Source organism: Rhea americana, unplaced genomic scaffold, assembly GCF_003343005.1.
Source record: "Rhea americana isolate MKP2758 unplaced genomic scaffold, rheAme1 scaffold_162, whole genome shotgun sequence".
Taxonomy (NCBI): Eukaryota; Metazoa; Chordata; class Aves; order Rheiformes; family Rheidae; genus Rhea; species Rhea americana.
The window spans coordinates 854,856-881,095 of record NW_028185728.1 but is presented as its reverse complement, the minus strand read 5'-3'; the positions used below and the strand labels follow the sequence as shown (position 1 = coordinate 881,095).

Below are 26,240 nucleotides of genomic sequence, written 5' to 3'. Positions count from 1 at the left end.
AATCCTCGTTTTGGAGGTATCAGGCTCGATGGTAGTACAATGTTTGCAGCCTGTGCATTCATTCCCTGCAGCCTCAGCCCCGGTGCAGAGGCACAGGCGGCCTTGAGCAAGGAGATGTTGGGCGGCTGCGTCCCCCCCACGCAGCCCCAGCCCCAGCCCTGCGGAGGGAAAGCCCCAGTGTTAGCCCAGCTCCAGTTTTAGGTCCCAGGGGACTTGCTTGCAGCTGTTTCTGCCCTGGGCTTTACTGGGAGCACCCATCTTCCCAGTCCCACCACAGTCCCGGGAAGACAAAGCCATGGGAAACTCTGGCTTCCCATGCTCGTCTCCAGGAAAGCTCGCCGTCTCCGCCGCTAATTAGGGTTGGCCGGGGAAAAAAGCTGCTCTCCTCCGCACGCGGCGGCTCCGGCTGGCCGGACCGGGCTGGCCGCCCGCCCGCGCTGCGACGCAGGAGCGTGGCGCTTTGTGGCATCCCGACATGTGTTTATAGCGTGCCTAATTTTAGCACCTCCCATTCGCAGGGCCGGCTCCACCCGGCCCCGTGCCGAAACCACCTCTGGGCTGGAAAACAGCAGCTGTGAGACAACATCTGGCATCGCTCGGACAGCAAAGGCAGGAAGCGGAGGAAAACAGTGTCTGTTCGAAGCTGCTGAGGGACTTGAGCTAGACAGAGAGTAAAATTTGGCCAAGGCACTGGAAAGAGTAACTCTAATCTTAAAAAAAATATTTAAAAAAGAAGGATGAGACATAAGATGCTGGTTGCCATTTGTCATCCTCCAGCCTGCTGTTAACTCCCCCCATGCCTTGTCCTACCAGGACGTGGGGAYGTCGGTGCCCCAAGCAGCCCTAGCAATGCAGCAGAAGGATGGGCGCAGCCTACAGCCCTGGCCAGCCCTAAAATGTGCCTGCTGACCTCCCCTCATCCCAGAGACTTCGCTTATAGACCTGACAGCTTCTGAACAGCCTCAGGTGCATGCTGCAAGCCTTCCCTGCCTGGCTGCGTGAACACAGATGTCCCAGACCTGGGAGATGAGCTGGGACTTCTGCCCCCCCCTTTCCTTTCTAGAATTTGTTGTTTCATGCAATTGTAATCATATTTGCTCAAAAAAAAAAAAAAAGACAGAAAAAAGAAAAAAAAAATCCCACAGAATAAACCAGTTCAGTCCCACCTAGCTGAAAGATAGGGAAAAAAATAGCAAAAGTGAGGTGTACTCAGCCACTGAGGGGTTAATACATGCCTGAGGGCAGAAAAAGATGGTCTGTAATGAAGAAAGGATCACAGTGAACCAAAGGGATTCTCCCACCGGGGTCAGTGCACGGCTAACGCAAGCCTCAGAGCACCTCGATGGGACCAGGAGAGGGGAATCTGGTGAGCAGTCCCAACAGGCCACCAGCAAGTGGCTTCCTGCTGGGTGCTGAAAGAGGGGGGAAAGGGTTTGGTGCTTGCTGCAGGCTGCAAAGGAGGGGACCCCACGTGCTGCGGGATGCCCAGGGGCTCGCTGCACTGGGGTTCCTGGTCAGCATCTCTTGCATCCCTAACACTAGACCTCTGGCTTCAAGTTGTGTGTGTTGGGATTCATGTGTATACCATGCTTCATTTCAGCGTTGCCCTTGCATGTGGCACGGGGAAGTTCTTGACCTCAGTTTCTACAGGGAACACCTGGCGTCTGCCATTCGGACCCCTTGCATCCAAAACGTCCCTCTTTTACRGAGATTCGCTTTCTGAAAAGAAACTGGCAGGACCCAAAAAGCCAACTGCTGCAAGATCCAGGCTGCACGGAGACATAACCAAGGCCCTGGGTGCCAGCCCTCTGCTCGCTGGCACTCTCGTTAAGGCGACAGGGGCAAGGAAAGGGGCTTTCTGCAAGCACAGTGACATGGGCAAGTGGCAACACTTCGCTGATGCTCTGCGATGGCTTCAGACCAAAGCTATGACTTAAGAGCAATGTAGATACAACTGCAKATGATTGCTGGACTGCAGGGGGTAAGTCACTCAAGCCCCTTTGAAAAATCATTGCCCAAAAGCCCAAGATMTACAGAATCTGCAAAATAAGGTTCATTTGGGATTATTGAGGATAATACATGCATTTTTTGTGAAAAAAATGCCAGTCAGCCAGAGAAAGCAAAAATCCRAGGAAGCAAAAGCATGCTGCCTGCAGTGCCAGCGTACCCCAGGTGTGATCTGGCTGATATGGCCACAGGCTCTTAATTTCTCTCCTTCCTCGCCAGAGCTGTGCTCCCTCAACCACACGAGGGCTGAGCAGCCTCCTGGACAGCATGGTTGACTGGCATGCTCAGCAAGTGTTTTCCGACAACGGGAGAGCTCTGCAGCTACGTGGCTTTCCTTCATCTCCGATGTTTTAAGCGTCTTTTTAACTTTCCCACCAGCATGGAGCAGAGAGAGGGCAGGGCTTCAGGCCAGCCTCCAGGTTCAATAAAACCACAGCCTCAGTGCCAGCTCCAACCTTCTGCTGGGCCTGGAAAGGTTGCGTTCCCACTTCTCACAGTTTTTTCTGCCTCTCCCCACTTCCAGCTCCCAGCTGGGGCCAAGAGCTGCAGCGCCAGTGCTCCTTATTTCACGCTCCAGCCCACACTGCACATGTGCCAAAATACTGTGCCCATCCTGCACATCCAGATCCACCYTCAGTCAGGCCCACTGCCCACCTGGCACATGCAAGCAGGGGTTTGGGCAGTGCAGATTTTCCAGTGGGTCAGGAAGCCCTCACCTGGAGTTTGGGGGTGTCTTGGGGCAGACGTTTCTCCCCACATAAAATAAAGGTGACTCCCAGCACCTCTCCACACTGAGRAACATCCGCACCTCAGATGGGGTTTGGTGGGGGATTTTTGTAAACACCTAGAGAATTAGGCACAGTCTCATCTGCTTTTGCAAGCCTTGGCCTCATCTCTCAGCCAGGAGCAACCTCTCCTCTCCACCTCACCTTCCCTACCAGGGCAAAGAAATATCTCCCCAGGAGCAGCCAGAAAGTCTCTCCAGGACAGGGTGTCTGGCAGACAGCTGCAGGGATTAGCTGCACCACTTTGAAATGTTCTTGGAAGCAGCAGGCAGTGCAGCAGAGAAACTCGAGAGGGTGAAAGGCTCCTCATGGTACATCTGGTGGGCCCTGAGAGCCACGGGCCCCTGCAGCAGGCTGCAAAGTGCAAGCTCCAAGCCATGCCAAAGCATCAGGAAAAATGAGATCCAGGCACATGTGTTGCTGAGACAGGCTCTGTGTTGGGCATCGTTAACACAGCTTAGCATGAGTTCAGCTCCCCGCTTTCCAGGAAAACCTGTCCAGATGAGCACAGGTTGTAGTCCTGGCAATAGGTGCTGGTCAGAGGTAGACCCTGCGAGGGATCCAGCCAGGCTCTGGAGCTGGGAGGCTRCCAGGGTGCACCTGGCACAGCACCTTTCAGGGCCAGCTGACTGCCCTTCTCCTTCAGCATCATCCCAGCTGTTAGGGTTCACACACAGAAAGAAAAGGAAACCAGGCCTGGGACAGTGTCAAGGACCATTGCCCTAACAGCAAGTCACTTTTTTTAGCGTTTCCATGATTGGTGGATTCTTACCATGGTGACAGATGCCTGCCTGGAGGCTTCCTTCACTCAGACAAGCATGGTGAAAGTTTGGGTGTATTTCTGAGACTTGTTTCAACTCAGTCCAAACCACTCTGGTGTCAACATCAACTTGAAAATTGTGGGATTTGCAATTCTACTTCTTTTGGCAACCAGGAAGTAATAAGCAAGAGCTGACTGTTACTATTTCAGCTTCAGAGGAGTGGATAACCAGCTTTCACAAGGAATGCAGGCTTGGCTCACAGCAGAAGACCACTGARGGCTTTGCCGAGATACCTATCATGGCTTAACAGGTGTCTCCAGAGGTCAGGCAGCTGAAATTTAACAGCCCCTTGCAGCCAGTCCCATTAATCCTAACAAATACTACCTACAGAAAACCAAAAGCTAGCAGAGAAAGGATTCTCAGCATTGGGTTCAAGCCTGAAAGAATCACTAGAGGCCACTAAGGAAAAATCACCAAAGCCATCCAGCACCAGAGCCATGCAACAGAGCCCCAGCACTGCCTCTCACTCACCCACACCATTCACTCCTGTCCAGATCAGGCCCATCATATATCCACTCACCCATGTAACAAGGCACCCCACCAGCCTCAGCCCTCCTCTGGTTCAGTGAGCAGAGCTGGTAAAGCTTCAAAACACCAGGGAGATAAGACCCCCTAAATTTTCTCCACTGGACAATAACCCATATCAGACACCTGGTCTCTGAAGGATAACTCACCATCTCCAATCCAGCCTGCTCCAGCTTAGCTCCACCCCTCCCARGGAAAGCCCAGCTCCACCTTCCCCCCCACTTTTATAGTCGGTTGCACTGATTGGTCATCGTTAGCCTCTTTGCCACTTCTGGTGATCTCTGATGATCTCCCTCACTTTGCTGTGGAGAATCTTCCCTCCTGAGCCCATGTCTTTTGCCCCCACCTAGGTGGTGAGACCCAACACTTTTTGTTCACGGTTTGTGGCTTTCCTTTCCTCTGGCAATCRCCTGCTGCTCACCTATCTCTCTCACCCCTCCCCATAGCCCATGTCAGGATCTCCAACTCTTTCTCCCTCTTCTCTCTGCAGAAAAAGTCCTCACACTTCTTCTGCCCCATGGAGTCTCACTAGCCCTATGCAGTGGAGGGAACTAGACAAAAAGCCACAGGCAGGTCTTGCCTCTTCCTGAAAAACACCTCTTTTAGGAGAAATGTTTGTTGATGCTTCCTGCCTTACACTGTTTTTGAGCCTGCTTCCAGTAGCCTTCAACCCGTCCATGCCAGCCCTGGCTCCCACGTGCCACCCAGTGCTCTGGGATCCTCCCAGCCCCAGCCAGTGTTGTAGGGGCAATGTCAGGGCAGCAACACATGACACATATGTGGCAGCTTACAGAAAGGATTGGGGAGACTTTTCCCCCTTTTATTGAAAATGATCAACTCTATTCTAGTGCAAACACTGTATATTTTACATCACAAAGCAAGAGATAATTTACAGGATACACTTCCATCTGGAAATCCCTCCCATGGCTTCACACGTCAAGCTCTGCCAGCCTCATCAATCATCCATTTTTGTCATCTTCAAAAATTCCACTTAGAGTGACTCAGTCACCTTCTTTCTGTGTCAAGAAAGGGGGGGCTGACAAATCACTGTTCATACAGAGCAGGCGAAAGAAATATGCCTCAAGACCATTTTCTCCTCTGAACGGTACCCAAACTTTCTGATAACTAGGGTTACCATGGCAACTTCCCAGGAGCTGCGACTGAAAGTCTGTTAAAACCCTGGAGAACTCCATCCTTTTCCTTCAGGAAAAGGCCCTTAACTCCCACATATATTTACATAGTTCAATAAAATACAGATTAAACATACATGATCATAATATTTTGCTTTGGCTTGATAGACAACTAGACATTGCCTGTTGGCTGAGGTCATCAGCAATTAAGAAACAAACAACAAAACCCGTCCATTGATTGATCTGGACTGTTGAGCAAATACATGTAAACAAGGCCATATTGACTTGGATGCTCTGGTTTACATTTAGATGTCATTGGGTTAGCCACCTCAAAGGTGATGGAAAGGTCTTCTGCACTGGCGAAAGCCCGATCAGCTGTGACAGTATCCCCAAAATCAAGCAGACCAACCCAGGGACCATGCAAGTCCTGACCAAAACTGCAAGTGCAAAAGCTTACACTGCCTTCCCATGGGGGCTGCTCCATGCAAGTCAGTGTAGTTCCTCACACAAGCAAACTGAGGCAGGTGAACAAGTGTTTTGCACTGACATTCATGTGAGCCCCTCCATGTAAACATCATAGCACGGGGCGAGAGATGGATATGCCCATCCACAGATGGTAAGGGGATACCAAGAGTTTCTAATTTCATGCTCTCCAGACAGTCTCTTTGCTAACTTTAGAAAGGGGTGCCCTTACACAGACATCCAAGAAGGCTGCTAAAGGTGATTTTTCTGTCTGCAGAGAAGGTGAGAAAAGACTAGGGAAATGCCACAAGCCACCAAAATGCTGAAAGAGTCAGCTGAAACTTCAGAGGTGGACATTCATGTAGCATCAGGCCACCAATACTCCCACTTCCACAATGGGCCCCAGCCTTTCCGTGAAAGGGCCAAAGTATGGAAACGTGCAGGATCTTTGGGAAGTTGTCTGAGCCATCCCCTGCCCCAAGACCATCCCAACTCACCCAAGTGACCCCCGTGCCCCCCCCCCCCAGAAAAAACCACTTGTGCAAGAGGGTGGTCTACAGAGATGCCATCCCCTGGGCCAGAAGGCCAAGACCCCCAAGCTGTGCCACYAGTCCTCTGTGCCCAGCAGCCAGGGCAGTGCAGCCTGGCACAGGGCAGCACATTCAGGCTGCTGTTCCGGCTTGAGGTTAGCAAATCACAGAAATGGGTAGCAAGGCACAGAGAGAGGAGAGCAACAGACCAAGGCACTGAATGAGCCAGAGGCAAGACAACTTCTGAGTCCCAACATCCAACGCTCCTCTCACCAGCCCAATAAAATACGTACCCACACTGACAGTGTCTGTACTGGSCCTTTCCCCTACATTTCTCTGCACTGAAAATTCAGTCTTGTGCATTTGATAAAACACAGGTTAGGCATCCTGCAGAAATCATGCAGTTGACTAAACATTGCTTTGCACCAGATTCTTTTTCTTTCTGATCTTGCAGGACATACTTTTCAGCAGTTTCTCTGTTTGTGTAGGCACAGAAACCAAGGGTGAATTTCTAAGTGAAGGCTGAAATTTCCAATGTCATCACTTAGCTTCAGGAGCTGGAGACACACTAATCAAGACAGAAACATTTTGGTTTAGAAATCCTAATAGTTCTTTGGACTACRGAAGAAAAGACCAAAAAAAGGGGGAGTGTCAGAACATCACAGATTTCTCAAAATGCAGTTCTTGTTCACTCCCAGCTGTTTCTTTTTTTTTGTTTGTTTGCAAATGTAATTTGCAACTTTCAGCTTTTTGTCCTAATTACAATTCTTTTTTTCCCTCAAAAATATTCATGGCACAGAAGGAAAAGAAGCCATCAGCAGCAGGCACAATCACCAGCACTAGCACGATTTACACCAGTTTGGGATTTGAGGCTTTTCTTCAAGTGTTAGCATAAATTCTTTGGCTGATTTCCAGTCATCTTTTGCAAGTTTAATTTTCGCCTTCACTTTAAAGAGATTTACTTCTCATTTCCTGCAACATGTTATTTTAGACTATCAAAGCCCACTGTCAGACTTCTACATATGCTCAACGTGTCTGCGACAAACGCCAAGACCGAGACCTGTCAGATACTGTGCAGAAATATTCCTAATAACTAAGCTTCATTCCTCTTCCCTTATTACCCAGCCTGGACCATGGAGTAGCAGTATTATCTTCAGTGGGACTATTCCAGGTCAAAGTCTCGCTATATTTGGGCAGATCTCTTGTTCAAGCACCACTTGGCATAAATATGCCCCCAAACCAARAGAGTCAGGCACCACCAGCGCTATGAGAAGTCATAATTTCCTCAGGATACTTGCATGGAAGAAACTCTTTTGGGTTGCATCTCCCCTACTTTTCATAGAGAGAASGAAACTAGGTTCATAGGGTCCAGTTCTTCAACCCCAGAGGGAGACTGGGAAGCAACCAGGGAGAGCAAAGGAGGGAAGTTAAGGCAACAGGACAAGTCTCTCTAGGCAGTACATGGGAGTCAGGCAGGAGAAACAGTTCTTGCATGGGAGGCGCTGTACTGAGAAAATATCTTTTCTCGGAGAGGGTAGCAGAGACTTTCCATGGGGACATCCTAGAGTGTTCCCAAGAAGCACGTGGATCTACCTGGCTGGCAGCTGAGACCCTTTCCTTATTCCATGAAGATGCAAATACCCAGGGGAAAAAAATCTGCAAAGAACTGTGGCTCCCTCCACCTCCACTTTTGGGTTTTCCCATGGGAAGACAAGAGCTGGCCATTTCAAGTACTGTCCAAGGCTACTGGGAACAGCTCTGATAGGAGTAAGAGGGCCTGCAGGTGGCATTTTAATGCATGGCTCCAGAAATCTGGATGCAGCACAAACATCCCAAACATTTTCAATGGATTTTATTTTGTTTAATAAAAAACACCAACCAAGCTTGCATGTATATCTTATATATATAAATATATACAGTATATATAAAACAAATGCATCTGGACAACGCCTTTCCCTGTGACACAAACTGTAAGGCATAGAAAGGAGTGTCCTAACAGTCCTATTCTTGGCACTACAGAGCAACCTCCCCACTACATCCCCCCCACACACACTCACACACGCACGTTAGCTTTTCTCTCCTCTTTGGCTTTTCAAGGTGGCAAGGCCAGGAATACTCAAGAAAGCAATGAAGCACTGTGAAGCCCATGGAGGTGTTCCTCACATATCAGACTGCTCCAGGCAACCTGGGAAGGACGATCCCTTCACGTTGCCCTGATGGGCTTAATCAGAGTCTGACAATAACAACTCTGCCTCTGTGGCACAAGGGACTCGGGGGATGATGGGTCATGTAGATACATCAGAAAGTAGTGATGGAAGAGTTTCTTCTTCACGGGTGAGCTGGGGAAAGGGGAGGAGAAGCTTTGCTTCTCAGCACGATGTACAGTGGGAGGTGACCGCAGGCTGAAATTGGCAGCATTTTCTATTTGCAGTCCCATACAAAACCGGAAAACAACAAGGGTGAGACTGTCCTTAACTGGAGAAGCTCGTAGTATACTGAGCAGAAGCAATAAACCTGACAATAACAAGAAAAAAAAATGGTGGCATTATCCCAAAAGGAAGGAGGAACCTTGTCACTCATGAGCGGTTCAGTCTGCTCCCACTTTGGTCCCAATGTTCAGTTCTGGGTTGGGGGTTGGCTTTTTTCTTCTTCTTCGTCTTTTTTTTTTTTTTTTTTTTTTTTTTTTTTTCTCTTTCAGCACAAACAAGTTTCAAAGCAGGACGGGTGCCGTTGTATTTTCCCCTTCTGCAAGGCAGCTGCCTCCAGTCATTAATTGACTGTGGGCACTTGATTCCTCTGTAAACTATATTCCTTTGCCTTCAGTCTCAGGTTGGCAATACTGTTGGCCATGTTCATACCCTGCGCAGGGCTGGCRTTGGTACACGTGGCGGAGTAGGTGGCCATGGCGCTGCAGGATGGAGAAAAAGAGAGAAACATCATGTCAGAGGGCGGTCCTTACTCCACGGAGCACACGCCGTGTGCTCCTTGCACAAGCAGAGCATTGCCACGACTCTTTACTTAACACCCCAGTAAATCTCACAGCTTCAGCTCACTTACCCGGGTATAGCCAATCTCTAAATTGGGTTAAAACAAAAGGAAAATTTCCATTTCCGATTTCCTAATCCAAAGGGTTTACAATGAGGTCCCGGTGCCCAGCCTGCCAACTACAGCATTGTCCGTATAAGTATTTCCATTGGAAGAAATGTCTTTTTGATGAGGCCAGTTCTTGTTTTTATTGTTCGTGAAATCATGTCACTTCTGAAACACATGTTACTTCAAAGAAACACCCTGAGAAAAACCTATTTTAACAATAGYGAGGCTTCGTTGTTTCAGCATTTTGGAATGAAAAGTTCCACATTCTTCCCTCAAAACTTCAGCTGATCACGCAGAACATGCCTTAAAGGCTSAGGGAAAAAAACAAAACATTTTTGCTCCCTTCAAAACATGTCTTTATTTGTGAAAAACATTGCTTTTGGCAGTGGAGGATGAGCAAAGATGTCAGAATCCTTTCTTATCCTAACAAAAATTTGCAAATCTGCTTTCCAGCCAGCTAGAACACTTGTTTAACCTGTGTGTCCCAGGCTTCGGTGACAAATAACCCCCTTGCCCACCAAAAAAAGCACACTCTCTGCTGTGCTGACTTTCTTATATGTGGGTCCACAGATCAAAAACGATTGAAAAACATTGAGTGAACTAAAGACATCAACCCAGTATGTTTCAGAGGAAACCACAAAGGGCCTGGATGAAAGCTCAGGTGTGGTGCTAAACTTTTCAAACCGCCTTTCCGGGTGGCTCATGTCTGAGACTTTGGGAAAGGCTCTAGAGAGCTCTCCTCCACCCACAGCACAAGAAATGAGATAGCTTGCTTTTCTTTCTTTCTTTTCTTTTTCCTTTTTTTTTTCCCCTCCTCCAGTGCTGACCTCTATGCCTGGAAGAGTCTTTGCAGCAGCAAATCTTCCTTGAGGGATGTGGGCGTTTGCTGCACGCAAAGCTCCAGGCAGTGGGTGTGTTCACTCACGCTAGTGATACCGCTGACTTCACAGGCCCGAGCTGCCCTGCCAAAATTTCAAACGCAGCTCRGCGCTGCCTGAATCCTCAGTCTTTCAGGAGATCCAAAGGCCAGAAATATTGCTAGCCCCTGACCTAGGCCATAGGACGCCTATTTCTCATCTTAAAATCATGGAAAAGAATTTCTTGAGGCAGAAGCTGTCATGTCTCCATCGGCACCACTGGCAACATGACAGCCCATGCTGATGGAAATGATGGCTTACACCCCAGCACCAGGAGCTCCCCCCAGGACTCTTAGAGACAAGGGTCTCGGATGAGTATTAGCAAGGCATGGAGGACAGCCATTAAAATACACACATTAAGATACAGATACATCCTTTAAAATACATATTTACGCTTTTTTTTCTTTATTGCTTCAGAAGAACCCAAGAAATTTCTTTCTCCCAGAAAGCAGAAGCCAGCACGCAGCTACATCAGCCCCTGAGTGGACACCGCTGCCTGGAAAGTGTACAAAGTGTGCAGCAACACGTTTCACTACGTGTATCGCTGGTGGCTACCACGTGCCCCTTCCTACCTGCTTCCATAGGGTGCATCTCCCCCATGTTTTGTGGGGAAAGAAGGGAGAAGAGCCTGAAGGATSTTCCGGTCCAGATGAAATAGGAACTTTCGGCCATGAGTGTACATTGTCCCCATCCCTTTGCTAATGTTTGTAAGCGTTGGCTATACTTACGACCACTCTGATACCTCCCTGATTTAAGGTTCAGGTTTCCTCCCCATTCTCCGCTTCCCACAAGTTTCTTCTTTTCTTTTCTTTTCTTTTTTTTTTTTTTTTAATAATTTCTTCAAAACCAATGCATTACCACTGCCCAAGTCTGGTATAAAACTCGAGGGAGCCTGCTTCTCTTAGCCAGCAGAAGTTGTGGGGAAAATTACTGTTGGACAATGAAAACCCTACTAAACCAAAAATCTACAGAAATGCTGTGTTTTGGCAAGTTACTCCACACGGAGCAGTGCYCATGCAGGCTGTCTCCAAGCATTGTTATGGCTTGAGGGGCTGGCCCAGAGACTCTCTGGTGTCTAATAAGGGTTGAGATTGCCCTGCAGCCCTCTTCACTCAGTTCAAACACAAAAAGAGTCTCTTTCTTCTACTCAGCTGCCTGTTTTCATGAAACACAGAGGAACATCATGTTTCCGAGACCTAAAATCCTTTTTTCAAATATGGTTTTCAATGGCCCATGGAGTCAGAGGTTGTTAGAGTGGGAAGTGCAGGCTGACAGCACGACTGTGAGCTTTGTTTTCTTAGGAACCTTTACTAAAAAAATGCCTAACCAAAACATTTCAACTTCTAAAAAATAATAGTATCTACTTGGCTATCTATGTGGCAGAGATCTACAAATAGCTTTGGTTGACCTGCGGCTGAATGTATTTGGAGAATAAACACACTGATTGAAAACTTTCCCCCCCTCGATCTAACAAAAACAGCAATAGCCACGCAGATCTCAGACGTGCTCTCAGCCCTATCACAGACCAACTGTTAATTAGAGGGTTGTGAGGCAGGTCTGAGGAGATGGGGAGGGAGCAGGGGCCTCTGCAAACCATCTGCAGAGTTATTTATCATCAAGCGTCCAATAACCCTACTCAATTCAAAGCCTAAATTAAATGAGTCAGTGAGAACCTGGCCTGAGGACCCGTTAATATATATAGGATCACTAGATGCCTGGTGGGATTAGAAACAAAGATTCTAGTTTTACTTCTGACTTTGCTACTGAGCTTATCTGCAGCCATGATCAAGTCACTTAACMACCTGCCTCAGTTTACCTGTGTTTTTAACCTCCTGGCTAGAGCAGTTATACGAGACTAGATCACCATTCCTGCAGCTTGGACTGAAGCCTGGAGAGGCATAACTTGTCCCAGGGTCCTAACCACCCCATGTTGCTGAATCCGGCTGCTCTGCTCCTCCGCCACTGCCTCTCAACCCTCTCAACCACAGGGGCAGCGGGAAGAAGACGGCCCATCCTGGCATATTAGCCAGTGGGAATGGCTTTAAGMTGCAAATGTCTTTGCTGAAAGGTCTTGGCTTAAACCCATTTCCACTAAAGCACACTTGCGCGCATGTGCTGAGCCCTGGGGCACTGGACAGGCTTGGCCCAYGGAGTGCGTTCGCCCGTGGGAGCCAAGGCTACGTGTGCCCCTGYGCTGCCTGTTGCTGCCAGCTGCACTGCTCCGAACAGCACGCCAGGACAGGGGAGCCTCTCCACCCCAGCAGACAGACAGAGCCAGGCCTGGGCCCCCCACCTCCAGGGAAAAAAAAATGTCCCTAAGGTTTTCCCTTCTCTCCTTCTTTCCTCATTCGCACGTCCCAGCCGCCTTGGGCTTCTTGTTGCCCAGAGCAGCCCCAGACAGCCCTTCCCAGTGTGCCCCTGGAAGTTACCTTTGCAGGGTCTTCTCCTAGAAGCCGTTATGAAGCCCCTCGTGTAAACAACATCTTGGGAGGGACGATCTATTTTTAAAAGTGTGAGAGGTAGAAATAAGGCACAAGCGTTCAGCAGGGATCAGGTACTGTGACCAGAGCAGTCTTAGCGGGGAAGGGAAGGAGTTAGTAGCTGCACTTGTCTCCCCTGAGCTCCTCATCACCCCAGCTCCTGCCTAGGACACAACACCAAGGAACACTTCACAGGGAGAGAGCCTTAGCCCTAAAAGGGGGGCTTTGCTAGACAACAGCCCTCAATTCAGAGGAAAGCAGCCATCTCCAAGACCAAATAGGTGGTCATCAAAAGCATCCTTTGCAGTATATGGAGTGGGTGAACTTAAGACTCTCTTTCTTCTGGAGCTGTGTGTCAAAGAGGATGATCTCATGTTGCTAAAGCAACCATCTGTGAGGGAGGCCACATGTTTGCACACCTCACTGCGCAGAAAAAGTTTGGAGTGAGAGAAGGGGGCCAAAGCAACGGAGGGAGAGAGGCCCCTGGCCTGGTGCAGTTCCCGGCAGACAGGGGGAAGCTGGCTGTGATCAAGACAGCTGAACAGGAAGAAATCCAGCCAGGGTCTCTGATGTCCTGACCAACARTGAGGCCACTGTGCTAAAAAATACCCACCAACCTCACTTTTAACTGCCCACAAGTTAGCTGGCTCCCCACAAACCAAGACATCCTGTGGATCTGCATCCACACCCAGTGCCCACCAGGTTGTGGATGAGACAGAGAAGGGCAGGGAGACTTGTGAATTTTAAGGACATTCCAGCTCCTTTGTGTGGACTGAGGCTGCAATATCTGCATATCTTACCAAGCACCTCTACCATCACCCCTCCAGCAATGCTGGCCACAGAAGATGGATGTTGAACCCCAGTCTGCCACCCAGGCACACCCAGTCCTCACTGCTGGCAAAGCACAGCACAGTGGCACAGCTCGGTCACACATACACCTGTGCTCTAGCAAATAGCACAGAGCTCCCTCTCCAGGTCCTCTTCCAGTCACTGYTTGGTGGCCAAGTCTCTCAAGACACTCTGCCATCAACCTCTCTCCCCCCCAACATCCAGATTTGTATCTATGAAAATGTTTATTTCTTGCTTTAAATTGGATTCATTAGGGAAGAAAGTGCAACTCCTTCTGCTTTCATGTACTTCTACCTAGTTCTCTTTCAATACTTTCTGAACTGCAGAGAGACCACCACAAAAACAGCCACAACCTCCTATGGATGCAAGTCTGGGGGAGCCATAATGATGCTGTACCAACCTCACCTTGCAAGCTTGGTAGTGAGATCTGGTGGGTAGGATGGAAATAACGTAAGCAAAGACCAGTGGGCAACCAGACCACTGTACCCTCCAGCTGTCTCATGCGAATATAAGCAGCCCATTAGAGTAGTTACAAGCAAATGCATCTCAGGGCCATTCACAGGCTGCTATATCTTATGCCAGAAAGTTTCCCCTGCCTCAAGCCAAAATGAGGAAGGTACAGACATGTCTGAAAGCTTGGGCACAGGAGAGGAACTACAGGTAATTTAGACTGTTGGATGCATTCCCATAAAGGGGACCGTCAAGTCATCCTGAAAGCAGCAGCCAGACGAGGCCTGGGGAAGCTGGCCAGCAGAAGAAGGGTCATTCACTCACCTGTAAGGCGAGGCAGTACCCCAGGAGAGATAGTCGGTGGGTCTTGGAGCTGGGCGAGGTACTATGGGCTGCTCCACAGCGGTCACGTCCCCTGAGTASGATTTGAGCAGAGAGGCATTCTTGCTGGCCAGCATGGCCCTCTCGTTCCGGCGAAACTTTGCTCTCCGGTTCTGGAACCACACCTGGGATGGGGAGTACACAGACCCACCAGCCATCACAACAGCTCTGCTGTGACATTTGCCCTTCACTTCAYTTCAGCCCCACTTGGCAAGATGGGACTCTGCAAAAGCAGGTTGCTATGGCACGTCTGTCATTAAAAATCATAATGACAAGACAACACATATCTCCACCCTGACAGAGCCCTCATACAAGGAATAGACTACTGCAAGACTAAGCTAGTGCTTGCTATTGGTAGCAAGGTCTGGGAGTGCTGTACAACTCAGCACGTTCCCCAATCTGCTTTTATGCTGTGCCACACTGGGAAGTGTAGGCCTGCAAACTAAGAGCTGTGAAGCTCAAGATAATGTACACAGCCTCAGCACAAGACATCCAGGCCACAGACAACATCTCGGCCTCCAAAGGGCACATCTGAAAGGGCAGATGTGATGTATGGTGGCAGACCAGGCCAGGCACCCCTCCTTCTCAAGGCATGGCATGCTCGGGACTGCAGTATGGGGTAGCCCAGAAGCTTGGCCACTCCATTATACTATGCTGTCCGTCAAGACCTCTCCTGGCATACTGGAATGGCCTGATAACAACACTAAGGTGAGGTGTGCCTCGACAATAAGCTAYGGGGAATTACCTGAACCCTTGCTTCAGTGAGGTTGACTCTGCGTGCAAGGTCTTCTCGTACAAAGGCATCAGGGTAATGTGTCCTCTCAAAAACCCTCTCTAACGCTTGGAGCTGGCTGCTGTTGAAGGTAGTCCTGTTCCTTCGCTGCTTTCTTTTCTTCTTCTCTTCTGAGTTCAGCTGATCATCTAGAAGAGACAATTGGAGAGGTGAAAGGCTGRAAAATTAAAGAGCCCCATGGTAAGAGGGTGAATGACCTCAATGGATTTACGATGGAGTTCGTTGAGAATAGGAAAGGGCTTGCACAATGTCAACACCACACCTTAACCACAAAATCCCTCATGCTTTTAGCCAGGAACTGGACACAAGAGCCAGCAATGGCACTGCCAGTGCTATAGATGAGCACTAGCACATATCTTTTAGCCCCGATCATCTCTGCAGGTCTTTATCCTATGGATGAGATACAAAACAAAATCCCGGAGCAAGACTTTAAATCCAACTTTATTCCCTCCCCCATCCTCTGTGCTCTGCAGAGTTCATGGTCAAATGGGCCTGCAGAAAAAAATGGTCATCAAGAAGYACTGGGGCAGATAAGCGATGTTTCCAATATACCACTGTCCTCTCCRTTTTCCCATCTCCAGAAGATTCCTGATACAGCTCCCTGGTGTCTCCTCACTTTTGCTCATTCATCCTCCAAGAGTCTCAGGCCTGGCTGACCTTGGAGATCTCAGTACTTTCTACTCCCAGGTATCATGCTCTCTCTGGTCTTCATCAGGAAATATGGACTGGATGAACTGGTTTGCCCTTTAACTGCATAATATTAGTCTCCATGTAACAAGGAGGGAGCAAGTGTGTTGATCCAAGCATTCACTTCCCAGCTCAATTGCGTAAGACTTGAGTCAACTGTCTCAAGCTACCCCATGTCTCATTTCCTTTATCTCTAAAAACAAACAAGAAACTCCAAAACATATCTCCCATTTCCTACAACGCTCGAAATCTTTCCTGACCACAAAGAATCAAGAACTCTTGTTCTTTGGGCTTTACAYTTCCAAGGGCTGCTCTTACAGGAACACAACACGGCTTCCAGGAGTGACCACAACTCCTGCATCAGCTCTTCCTGACTGCATCTAGGTACACCTTGATGTCTGTAGATAGTCAGCGCAGGTGGCTATTACACTAGGCTTGATTACAGCCAAGGTACTGCCTTTCTCTGTACGTAACTCCATTTGGCTTAAATGAGAACTGCATCCTCCCCACATCCTCACCAGAAGACATCAGTTCAGGCAGAGATGAGGAGCCACGAACAAAGAGGAGTTGGACAGTGGAAATGAAGTGTGAGTAATACTGGGGCAAACAAGAGGCAAGCACAAAAGCCAGTTTCACTTGTATGCTCCCAAGCCAAAGACACTGAAATACAGTCAGCTACATACAAATAGCATTGCCATTGGGAAGAAAAAGCCCAGTAAGACAGAGGCTGAGCATAAACCTGGTGGGAATTGCACCCTGAAGAACCGTCATGTACACCTCAGGAACCCCTTGCCTTGTCTGCCAGCAAGGTGGTGAACAACAAGCCGTGCATCGCGTAAGAGTGTGTCTTGTTTTGTGCCTGGCCTGTGTTTAGTCTGGGAATAAATCACTATACCCATATGCTGGTAGTCATCATTACTGCTTGAGCCTAAAGTCACTGGATTAACATCAGTGCTGAGATAACTATGAAATGGCTTTCCTGGCCGTGGCAAATGCCTGTTCTGCACTCTCTCTCCCTTTTTTTCATTGCTGTTGCCCATTCCAGTATAGCAGCAGTTACGGAGCTATTAATGCATGGGCATCAGCAGATGCTGGCAAGCAGGGAGTGATGGCTCTAGGAGTTTGATCATCTGYACAGATCAGCACAGCAAATACTTAAGATTACAGTGTATGACCACGTCCAAAGAAAGCAGAGAGCAAGGCACAATCCTGTAAGAGCCTTTGCAATGCCGTAGCTGCCTTAGTAAAACAGCCCTGTTTAGGCTGTAGGACTGGTATGCCATTGGCTTGAATTCATCCCTTTTTATGTGTTCCAGTCCCTAGATTTTAGGAAAAATCACCCATCTTTACACATGGGAAGGAGTGGGAAATTTTCCAGCACAACATTGAAATGGAAAAAAAGTTGGTTCCATCGTCTGTCCCTTCAGGGCACTTTCTGCCTGAACAGACTAAACACAAACCAACTCTTTAAAGCAGTGAGAAGGAAGTCCCCTGTGCAGAAGAAGCTGGGGGTGGAAAGAGGTTCCCAGGTGTCYGCGAGCCAACCTGGGACATAGTCCCTCGCAGCCTGCTCGGGAGCCTCCCGTCTCCTGCCGTTCCCCTGGGAACGGGAATGGGCTTGAGCAAAGCAAGCCCCAACATCGGGACCATCCGCAAGTGCCTGACAACACACCTACACCAGCCTGCAGATCCAGCCAGGCTTTTAAYGCCCTCGTGAACCGCAGCCTTCAAGGCTCCTAAGTACGCCCAGCAGAGCCCCAGGCCGGGGGGTCGGTGCGGTCCCACTGCCTTACGTGCAGGAACAGTAGTTACGCCTGGGAGGATCTGAACCAATATACAGATCAGTACACATTAAAATATATCACACCTGTCTATATATTATTTATAGCTCTAAAATATACATGCTAKTGTATTATATGCGATACTGTATTCATGCTAATTAATATGCATATTAGACCCGATGACAGTCTCACCACTGAGAGTCTTACGGCTTCACCCACTGTATACAGCTCAAGAATGACCCCTCGACAGTCATTACTTTGGTCATACAGAAATATGAAGGTTCCCGTTATCCTCATGCTCTCGAGAGGCAGCGTAAGCCACGGAGWGGCTGACAAGGAAATTAAAGTCTACAGTTGTTGCTGTTTGTGCTGCTTTTCACAGCCCATCTGGTAACGGTTACTGCACCTGAACGCCTTTGGATCTAGGCCCACCCGTTTGGGAACAAAAGGACATTCCTCTTAAATTAAAGTAGGTTTTTCAAATTCCTGCAGTTTACAGTTCCTCCATCCCCTCTCCTTCTCAAACAGCCTGACAATCCCCAACAGATTTCTTTCCAGCCTGGGAATTCCTGGAYACAAAAAATATGCCCTCAGTTTTCTTGTGTATGAGAGGAAGTGTTTGGAGATTAGTTTTAAATAGGCACTTTGAATCGTAAAGCTGAAATGGGAAGGGACTTGCAGAGGCAGGATGTGTAAGAAAAACAAATGCACTTAGGAATTCTGAAGCATTAAAATAAGGCTGCAGGTGAATCTATCAAGTCATCTGGCTCAGGTTGTACAAAGAGAAGCTGTAAACAGCTTCTGGGATTTAACTGCTATTTGCACAGAACGTCAGGTTTACTTTTCCACTTGCTGGGGAGTTTAGTGCAATGACAGGGTCCATCGCACATTAAAAAGTGTAAAACTCTTCTATGTGCCACTCTTGACTCATCATGAAGACCTCTACAACATGGGCCAATGATCCYCCCTAGCTCTACTGGAGAATTTTGATGTAGTTGTGCGCCACAGGACAAGGCAAACAGTAAGGAATAAGCCTCAGGGCATGATCACTCCTTTGAATAGCAGCAATGTCGCAAGCTCCCATAAATGTCCATGTCAACACGGGTCGTTGTCCTACTTTGAGTTCTCCATTTGATGCTATTTTCTGATCTAAATCCTGCCACGTGGGCCAAGCTYTTCTCAAGGACAAACAAATAAGTAAAAGCCTTTGGGATCTCTTGGGATTCCCCTCCAGGCCTTTGAAGCATCAGTTCCTGTCGGCAACAAGACACAGGGCTGGAAGGAGCACGAGCCTGAGGCCGTCTGGCCGTAGCTGCTCTGTTCCTGTGCGATGGTTACACATGAGGAACTGCAAACACAGAGCTCTGGGGAGCAAGAAGAAAGGCCAAGACCTGTAAAACGCTAGAGAACAAGAGTCCTTCTTGCCAAACACGTTAACAGAATTTGCTTGGTTTCCTCCCAGAGTAAAGYGAGACACCAGTGATTCACAGCTCACCTCGTAATTACCGGACCCAAAAATAGAAGGGCCAAGAAACGGAAAGTTGCAGGCAATCGCCGCGCTCCGGTGACTCATGTTCAGGTCACCGTTGGCTAATTCACCTCCGCCACCGGCTGGCATGGAGCAAGGAGGTGAGTCACCCCCTTACAGGACGTATCTGGCCRGAGACGGCTCAGCACGGCCTGAGAAAGGGGGGCCGGGGTTTGGAGATCTCCTCTCACGGCACATTGGGAACAGCACAACACAGCCAGGTCCAAATGTCTACAGGAGTTACTTGGGTAGCAGAAGCAAAATAGCCGTATTAGCCCAGAGCTCAACTGGGTTGATCAGCCCCACCAAGAGTCTCGCGTTTTGCCATGGATATGTGCCATAAGTTGATTAAAATTAACTGCTAACAAGAAAATGTAGCCACGTAAATCCCACGCGTCTGCAAATGTCACCTTGGCCACAGCAGGCACGGGCAGCCTTCAGTATGTCAGYGTGGTATTTTTTCTGCCATTATTTCTTTATCAGGAAACAGCACTGAACACTGAAAAATGGTATTTCTAAATAATGTTGACAGCACTAGTGACTGGAGTCAGCAGAAATCRAGAGAAAAGGAAAATATCTCTAAAACTTTTTAGATGGTTCAGAAGTCTTTCACTGACATTGTTTTTAATCAGAAATATTTTATTACAAACAGTATTCTTAAAAGCTGCACTGCTTGCAAACACTTTCCCCCAAGAGAGATCTTAACGCACGTTCTCCTTCCAGGAATCCCGTGCTGGAAAATCTGGGAATTTCATTTCAAAATCTCAACAYTGCATGCTCGATTTGGGGATTTTGTTTCCTGTTTCCACATATGCGCATTTCCTGTGTTATTTCTACATTCACTCACGACATGCAAGTTCTAGTATCACACCCAAGYGCACTTTGAGGACACACCAGAGCATTTTCTGTTGTTCCTGGATGAGAGAGTTTCAAGTGTCCTGCCCTTTTATTTTCTTGCTCATCATGTCTCCTCTTGCAATGGGGCAGATTAGCACTTGTGGACAAGCTGATCCAGGTTCCTTATTAGGAACCAGTGTCCCTAGTGTCCTAGCTGTCCTAGCGTCTGTGCCTACTACTGGGATCTCATCGACGGCTCCCACTGCAACGCCACATTGCAAATACAATGCGTTATAAAACAAAACAGAGTTCAGAGCTTAAAAGTTTTAAATTCCTGCGTATAAGTTACAAGATCAATATTTTTTCCACCAGAATCTGCAACCACAACATATTTTGGATTTCCAGTTTGCAGGAATGTTTGTGCATACTTGCTCTCATTCCAAATCAGAACAAAAACAAATTTCCAGATGGAATTTACATTGTGTGGGCAGTTCTGAAAAGTTTTGACCAGTTCTATTAAACACGAGTCCAAAACCAGCTATTATAGCACATTAATCAGATCTGAATTGAAAGCAAGCAATTGAATTTAATTAAGTGAGGGAAAGAGTCATTCAACCACAATATTACACACAGTTAAGGCAGGAAAGATTTGTCACATCAGTTATATAAGCTGTAAACTGAAAAAAAAAGTCCAGGAGGAAAATAAGGAATCGCATTCTAATCACAGGCTTAAAAATAAGAAGTTACTGCTAAAGTTTGAATCTCAAGGCAGAAAGAAAAACAAAACAAATCTGTCTCAGAAAAAAAAAGAAAATCTAGCAGCTAAAAGCTTTTAAATTAAAAAAGCTTGCAAACCAGGAAAAAAAGCCCAACGCGCCCTTCAGAAATCTTTTATTCAGAGTCTCCTCTTTATTCAAAGAAGAGAAAAGGAAGAAGAGAGAGGAGAAGAAAATTCTTTTCTTTAGCTTAAAGCTAAAYTTGAAGAAGTTTAAATGGAAATATTGCCCAGACTCCTCTCCCTAGCAGCCGCCTGAACAGTTACGGCTCTTCGCAGGCTCCTGGTCCACAGTTTTACTCGCGCTTTGCTTTGCTCGCGACCTGTTACATCCCTCCGAAACGCTGCAGCTCTTCAGGTGCAAGTGCAGCATGGCYGACTTAAACCGTCAAAAAATGAAACCTTTAACCAAAGCGCCGGTTTTGAACGGGCCCCCCCAAGGGATTTTCCTTCCACGCCGGAGGCGGGAGACGAGCCGGTCGTGCCGCAGCGCCAGGCTCTCTCCTCCCGCGCCATCGCTCGCCCTGCGAAGCCGGCGGCGACAGCAGCCTCCTGCAACGGCACCGCTGCAGCCCGGCGAGAAGCAGCGTCCCTTCCCGAGGGCCRCCCGGGAGGACGCCCTCCGCCTCGGTCAGCACGAGCCCCTCCGCCAGCGAGAGCGGCCGCCGGCAAGGCCTTCAGCGCGGGAGCAAGAGCAGCAGGACGACCCAAGCAGGAGAGGTTCTGCGCTCAGACCTCCCTCAAGTGTCTTCCCCAACGCTCCCCGCAGAGGACAAACTCCATTTTAAGCATATTTACATGCACGAAAGTATTTTCAAGGGGAAATAACGTTCAGCTTCAGGGTGCAAAAACACTACGCAGCGATGTTGTAATTACCCTAAACCAAGCATCACCAATGCAGGAAATACGGAGCAAAGATTACACTTATTAGAAATCCAAACACATTAAGGTATGAAATGCCAATTAAGTTGTACGGTTGCAATAGCAGCAGTTTGTGTTTACGATTACAGGCCAGATTAAATACATTTTGGAACTATCGTGTTTCTTCCATCACATAACACTGGCTGAGCTATCTTCTAGCTTCTTCTTTTGGTGTTTTCTGCACCATCTGGACACAAGACTTGAATTTATTTCAATTATATGGCAAACTAAGTATATACCTGAAGTTCCGTTATTGTTAAGATCACTAGGAACATAGAGGAAAAAGAAAAAAAGGTTTTTTTTTTCATAAATACCTTCATTTTTAGTTATCTCATAAATTAACCAGGTTTACCTTTACTTTTTCCAGACACTCAAAAGACATCATTTCACGTATGGAGTGTGGGACTTCAGAAAGGAGATACTGATTTTTTCATACAAAGTCTGAGTTKTAATATTAAATAGAAAAGCGTGTGTCTTTCCAGATTCATCCAGGGGATTACTGCAGCTCCTCTCCACAGTGTCTGCAATGTGGAACCTGTCAGGATAATTTTTAGCTGACCGCATACATACAATCACACATCATTACCGAAAAGGTTTTGCACGGACGGCGTGTCTAGGAGCTCCTATCGAACGCCGCTCTGCCTGCCAGACCGGACGAATTCACCGAAGCCCGTTACAACCTCGGCTTCCCCGGCGCTAACCGTGAAACCTCGCTGCGAAACCCTCGAGCCCGGCGCTCATGCAGACGCRCACGGTGCAAGCGAGGGGACCCCAGAGGGCATTTCCAGGTGGCTTTCAAGCCACCGTCTGCAGCCTGGCGGTCGTTGCCTCCGTGGGGGAGAGCGTTCAGACGCTCCTGAGCCCTTAAGCGTAAGTTTTTAGCCATGCCGACACCGGGTGCTGCAGGGCCCCCCGTGCAAAGGCATCCCAGCGCTCTACGCTGTTGGGGGTCCCTCACTGCAGGGACCCGACAGAGGGCTGGGGCCAGATCCTGCTCCGCTCCCAGCAGCGCTGGGCGACCCACAGGCAGGCAGCCCTGCGCAAGCTCCTCCCTAGCCGCTGCGAGACACATCCCTAGGCAGATAACAGACAACTCTTTCTCCATGTGGTTTCAGCTACGGTGCCGTAACTCTCCTCTGGTGGGAACTAGCAGTGTACATGGGAAGTTGTAATGGCCAAGACGTGTCTTCCTTAACCACGTTAACTCTCCCACGTGCCAGAGCCGACAGGAGTMATGATGTTGGACCAAAAAAGTAATCCCAATTCAATGAAAAGCCAGAGATTCCCCCTGGAAATACATGACATTAAGTGTTAATTACTGGGAAAACAATATCTGTGGGGGCAAAAGTATACATCCTTCTCCAGAAGTTGGTAGAAAGCCACAGAAAGTCTCCCCAGATCCCACAGACAAATCGGAGTTCTGCTGTAACAACACTGCTTTTATATTCACTAGGGTTTTTCTTCTGGGCATCCTACGGCTCATAAGGCACATGGCTTAGTCCTGCTTTTCTAACAAGCCTTTCTGCCGGGTCTTGGGGTCAGAGCGTTCCCATAATACAGTAAGTGCTGTATGGATCTCATAAGCTCCAAGGCACAGTATGTTATGTGTTTGGAATTCCTTGTATGCTTTTATACTTTGTTTTACATATTGTAATTTTTATATGCATTACCACATTGATCCTTGGAAAATTAATTTTTAAAAAAACATAATCAAAAGCAAACACATATTTTAAAAGTCTGCCAGCGGCAAATCATGTTCTGTGAGACTGCACTTTGTAACTGACAGAGAGACCAAACCACCACRCCATGGCTGCGATCCAGCAGGGTGGACTTACCCGGCTAGGGAGCAGGCAGGAGCCAAGGGCACTGCAGCCTCCTGCAATTCCCTCGTTAGGGTAGCTCAACAGTGCAAAGGCATTGGACACGTGACAAAGGACCAGTGATGTTATCACAGAGCTCCTCTAGCTAATGATCTCTCTGGAATTCCTCTCCCAGGACCCAAAACTATCATATCCAGAATGGGTCTGGGGCTCCTAGCCCAGCACTTCTCCCTGCCAAAGGCAGGTCGTTGGGGCTAGAGCGACCACAAGAACAGGGGGTGCAGCAAAGGTACTGAGGAAGCCCAGACCTCCCTTYGGGGAGCTGGAGAACCTCAGGCTTCAGAGCCCCTTACTCGTTCCTCAGTAGGAGCTGGGATTTGTGTGCTAGGCACAGCCGAAGTTCTGTAAAGTCACGCCTTCGCAAGATCTGTGGTATGATTTCTAACGCCCACATCTTCTTCCCATCAGTTCCCCTTCCCATGCCATGTTCCCTGATGTTTCATCTTAGGAACGGTATTCATACAGCTGAGATCAAACTTGCTAACCTCCACCCTGTTCCATCAGTATTTTCTTGTTTCTGAAGCTGCCTCTCTACTCTCTTGGCCCTTCCCTGCTCTCGCTCTTTCCAGCTAACTTCTTTCTTCTCTCATCTAAGGCACCCTTTCTTGTCCTTTCTGCAAAGGCTTGAAAAGCCAAAGCTGTGTATCACAGCTCCTTTTAACCCTGCTATGCATACACTGTATACCCAAACCTGCAGAACTGTTTGAGGGTATTCTCACTTCTTAGGAGAGTCCAAAACGCTCTTAGATTGACTAGGCATCGAGGACTTCCCATACGGGAGCAGACTGGTGCACCAGCCAGGCCAGTATCCCTTGTCCATCTGGATATTACTGCTGCCTTAGAGAGAGTGGCAATGARTTGTAACGACAATTAGGTAAGGGCAGGTATATTTTCTTCTTTCATATCCTGCGAGTTCTCTAGGTTTATATATTATGCAAAAGGCACCCAGTATTATTTCCACCTTCTTCCCTGTTGGATTTACCTAGCGTCCCCTTTCTGTTTCTCTGTAAAGGCAATGTACAGAGCTATAGCTGGAGATGAATTACAAGCATTTGGCATCTATGTCCAGGGTTTCGGGGACAACATGCCCCTTGATGCCAAGATGCTGGAAAAATACCCTAACAACAAAATATGGAATATATTAGAGACATTTGCTCACTGCAGGGACAAAGTGTGGGGAGGATTTCTTCCATAGGAAGAAGTCTTTGGGAGAGAGCTAGCACAGTATGGCGTGTTTAGGCCATGGGTTGATGGGGTATGGTGGAGGCAGGATCACAGCGCTGACAGTGCTCTAGTTACTCCAACCCAGAGGGGAAGTACATCTCAGTTCTTCCAATGTCTCTCCAGCCCTCAGAGAGGACCCTGATGCCAAAGTAGMTTGAAACCCCTTTAAACTTCATTCTCCTGAAGGCCATGCATTCAGCACTGCTGAGTCCCCTTGCTAATGTTTGCTTACAAGGATGCATTGGCTAGTTGGCATGAAGCTGGGAGATCACAGTCCCCCTTTCTAACCATTGAAAGCACACCTAAACTCTGTGCAACGCTCCTTTTGAAAAAGTTTCTCTAGTGATTAAAAAAACCTGAAAAACTCCACACAAACTTCAGCTGGGAATAACGGGGAAGATTAGAGATGTTTTTGCACAAAGCAGATGCATGTAAAAAGATGGTCTTGCCAAGGGAGGAAAGGGCTGCTTTGGTGGTGGTGAGGGAGAGATTTTTTCAGTCCATATATATGTTGCAAACGAATCACTTGGCATTTCAGCCTTTTCAAATGGCTCATTTCCAAATGCTGTGGCAGCCGCAAGAGTCTGCGAATGCTACCCAGAAACCTCCCACCCGCACCGGGAAAGATTGACTCAAGCTGACCTGACTCATGAATGTCTTTGCTTGTTTAGGTCCCTGCAGAGGCCCACTGTGCTGCTGAGAAGTGTCATTACTGAACAGCCCTTTCCCAGCTGGATCTGGAAATTCACTTTGACGTGTTTTTYTGTACGCGGGACCTGTGCGAACACACAGACAATGACCTGCGTGATGCACACGCCAGCTGGCCCCGCTGGTAAACAGAAACATGACTCCCAATAGATATTTCATCTGTTTGTCGTTGAAATAGGGAGGCCGTGAAGATTCCTGGCCCAGCAGACTCCCGCTCACCTCACACGACAGCACTTGCTACGGTTGCTCCTGAGGTCTAGATTGACTGTGCTAGAAAAGTAGGGTCTCAACCGCTTGCTATGGGAGAAGGGAAAAYGCAGACTAAAGCAGGAATATTGAAGCTAGCTTGCCCTTTCATTAGCATCCAAGAACAAATGTATTTTGACCAAATCGAACCACCGCTGCCACCACCCCTACCAAGTAACGCACAAATCAGACGGGAGGCGCTCGCAGAGCTTCGCTTAGAAATCCAGATCTTAACCACTAATGCATTTTATGGGTCCCTCTCGATCACAACTGGAAAAATGATGGCATACGAGATCCAGAAATAACAGAACTTGAGCCTGGCTGTTAGCATCCAGGCCACCTGTCTCTTCCAAGAGCCGAGCATCCAGACAGGGAACACATTCCAGGGTGTAGGATAAAGGGCCTTTATATCCCGCACGGCTCCGAGAGC

The 26,240-nt window shown here is 48.2% G+C and overlaps 1 protein-coding gene across 1 annotated transcript in view; it reads right to left on the bottom strand.

The window, feature by feature from the left end:
• Window positions 1-4,925: 4,925 nt before the first annotated feature.
• PRRX1 (paired related homeobox 1) overlaps window positions 4,926-26,240 on the bottom strand; it is a 41,425-nt gene continuing 20,110 nt past the window's right edge. Inside the window, exons 3-5 of the mRNA XM_085300288.1 lie at window positions 15,176-15,351; window positions 14,374-14,555; window positions 4,926-9,168 (exon numbers count right to left, since the gene is read on the bottom strand). Of these exons, the coding sequence (XP_085156414.1) occupies window positions 9,030-9,168; window positions 14,374-14,555; window positions 15,176-15,351 (497 nt within the window). The 3' untranslated portion in view covers window positions 4,926-9,029. The remainder of the gene's footprint in view (window positions 9,169-14,373; window positions 14,556-15,175; window positions 15,352-26,240) is intronic.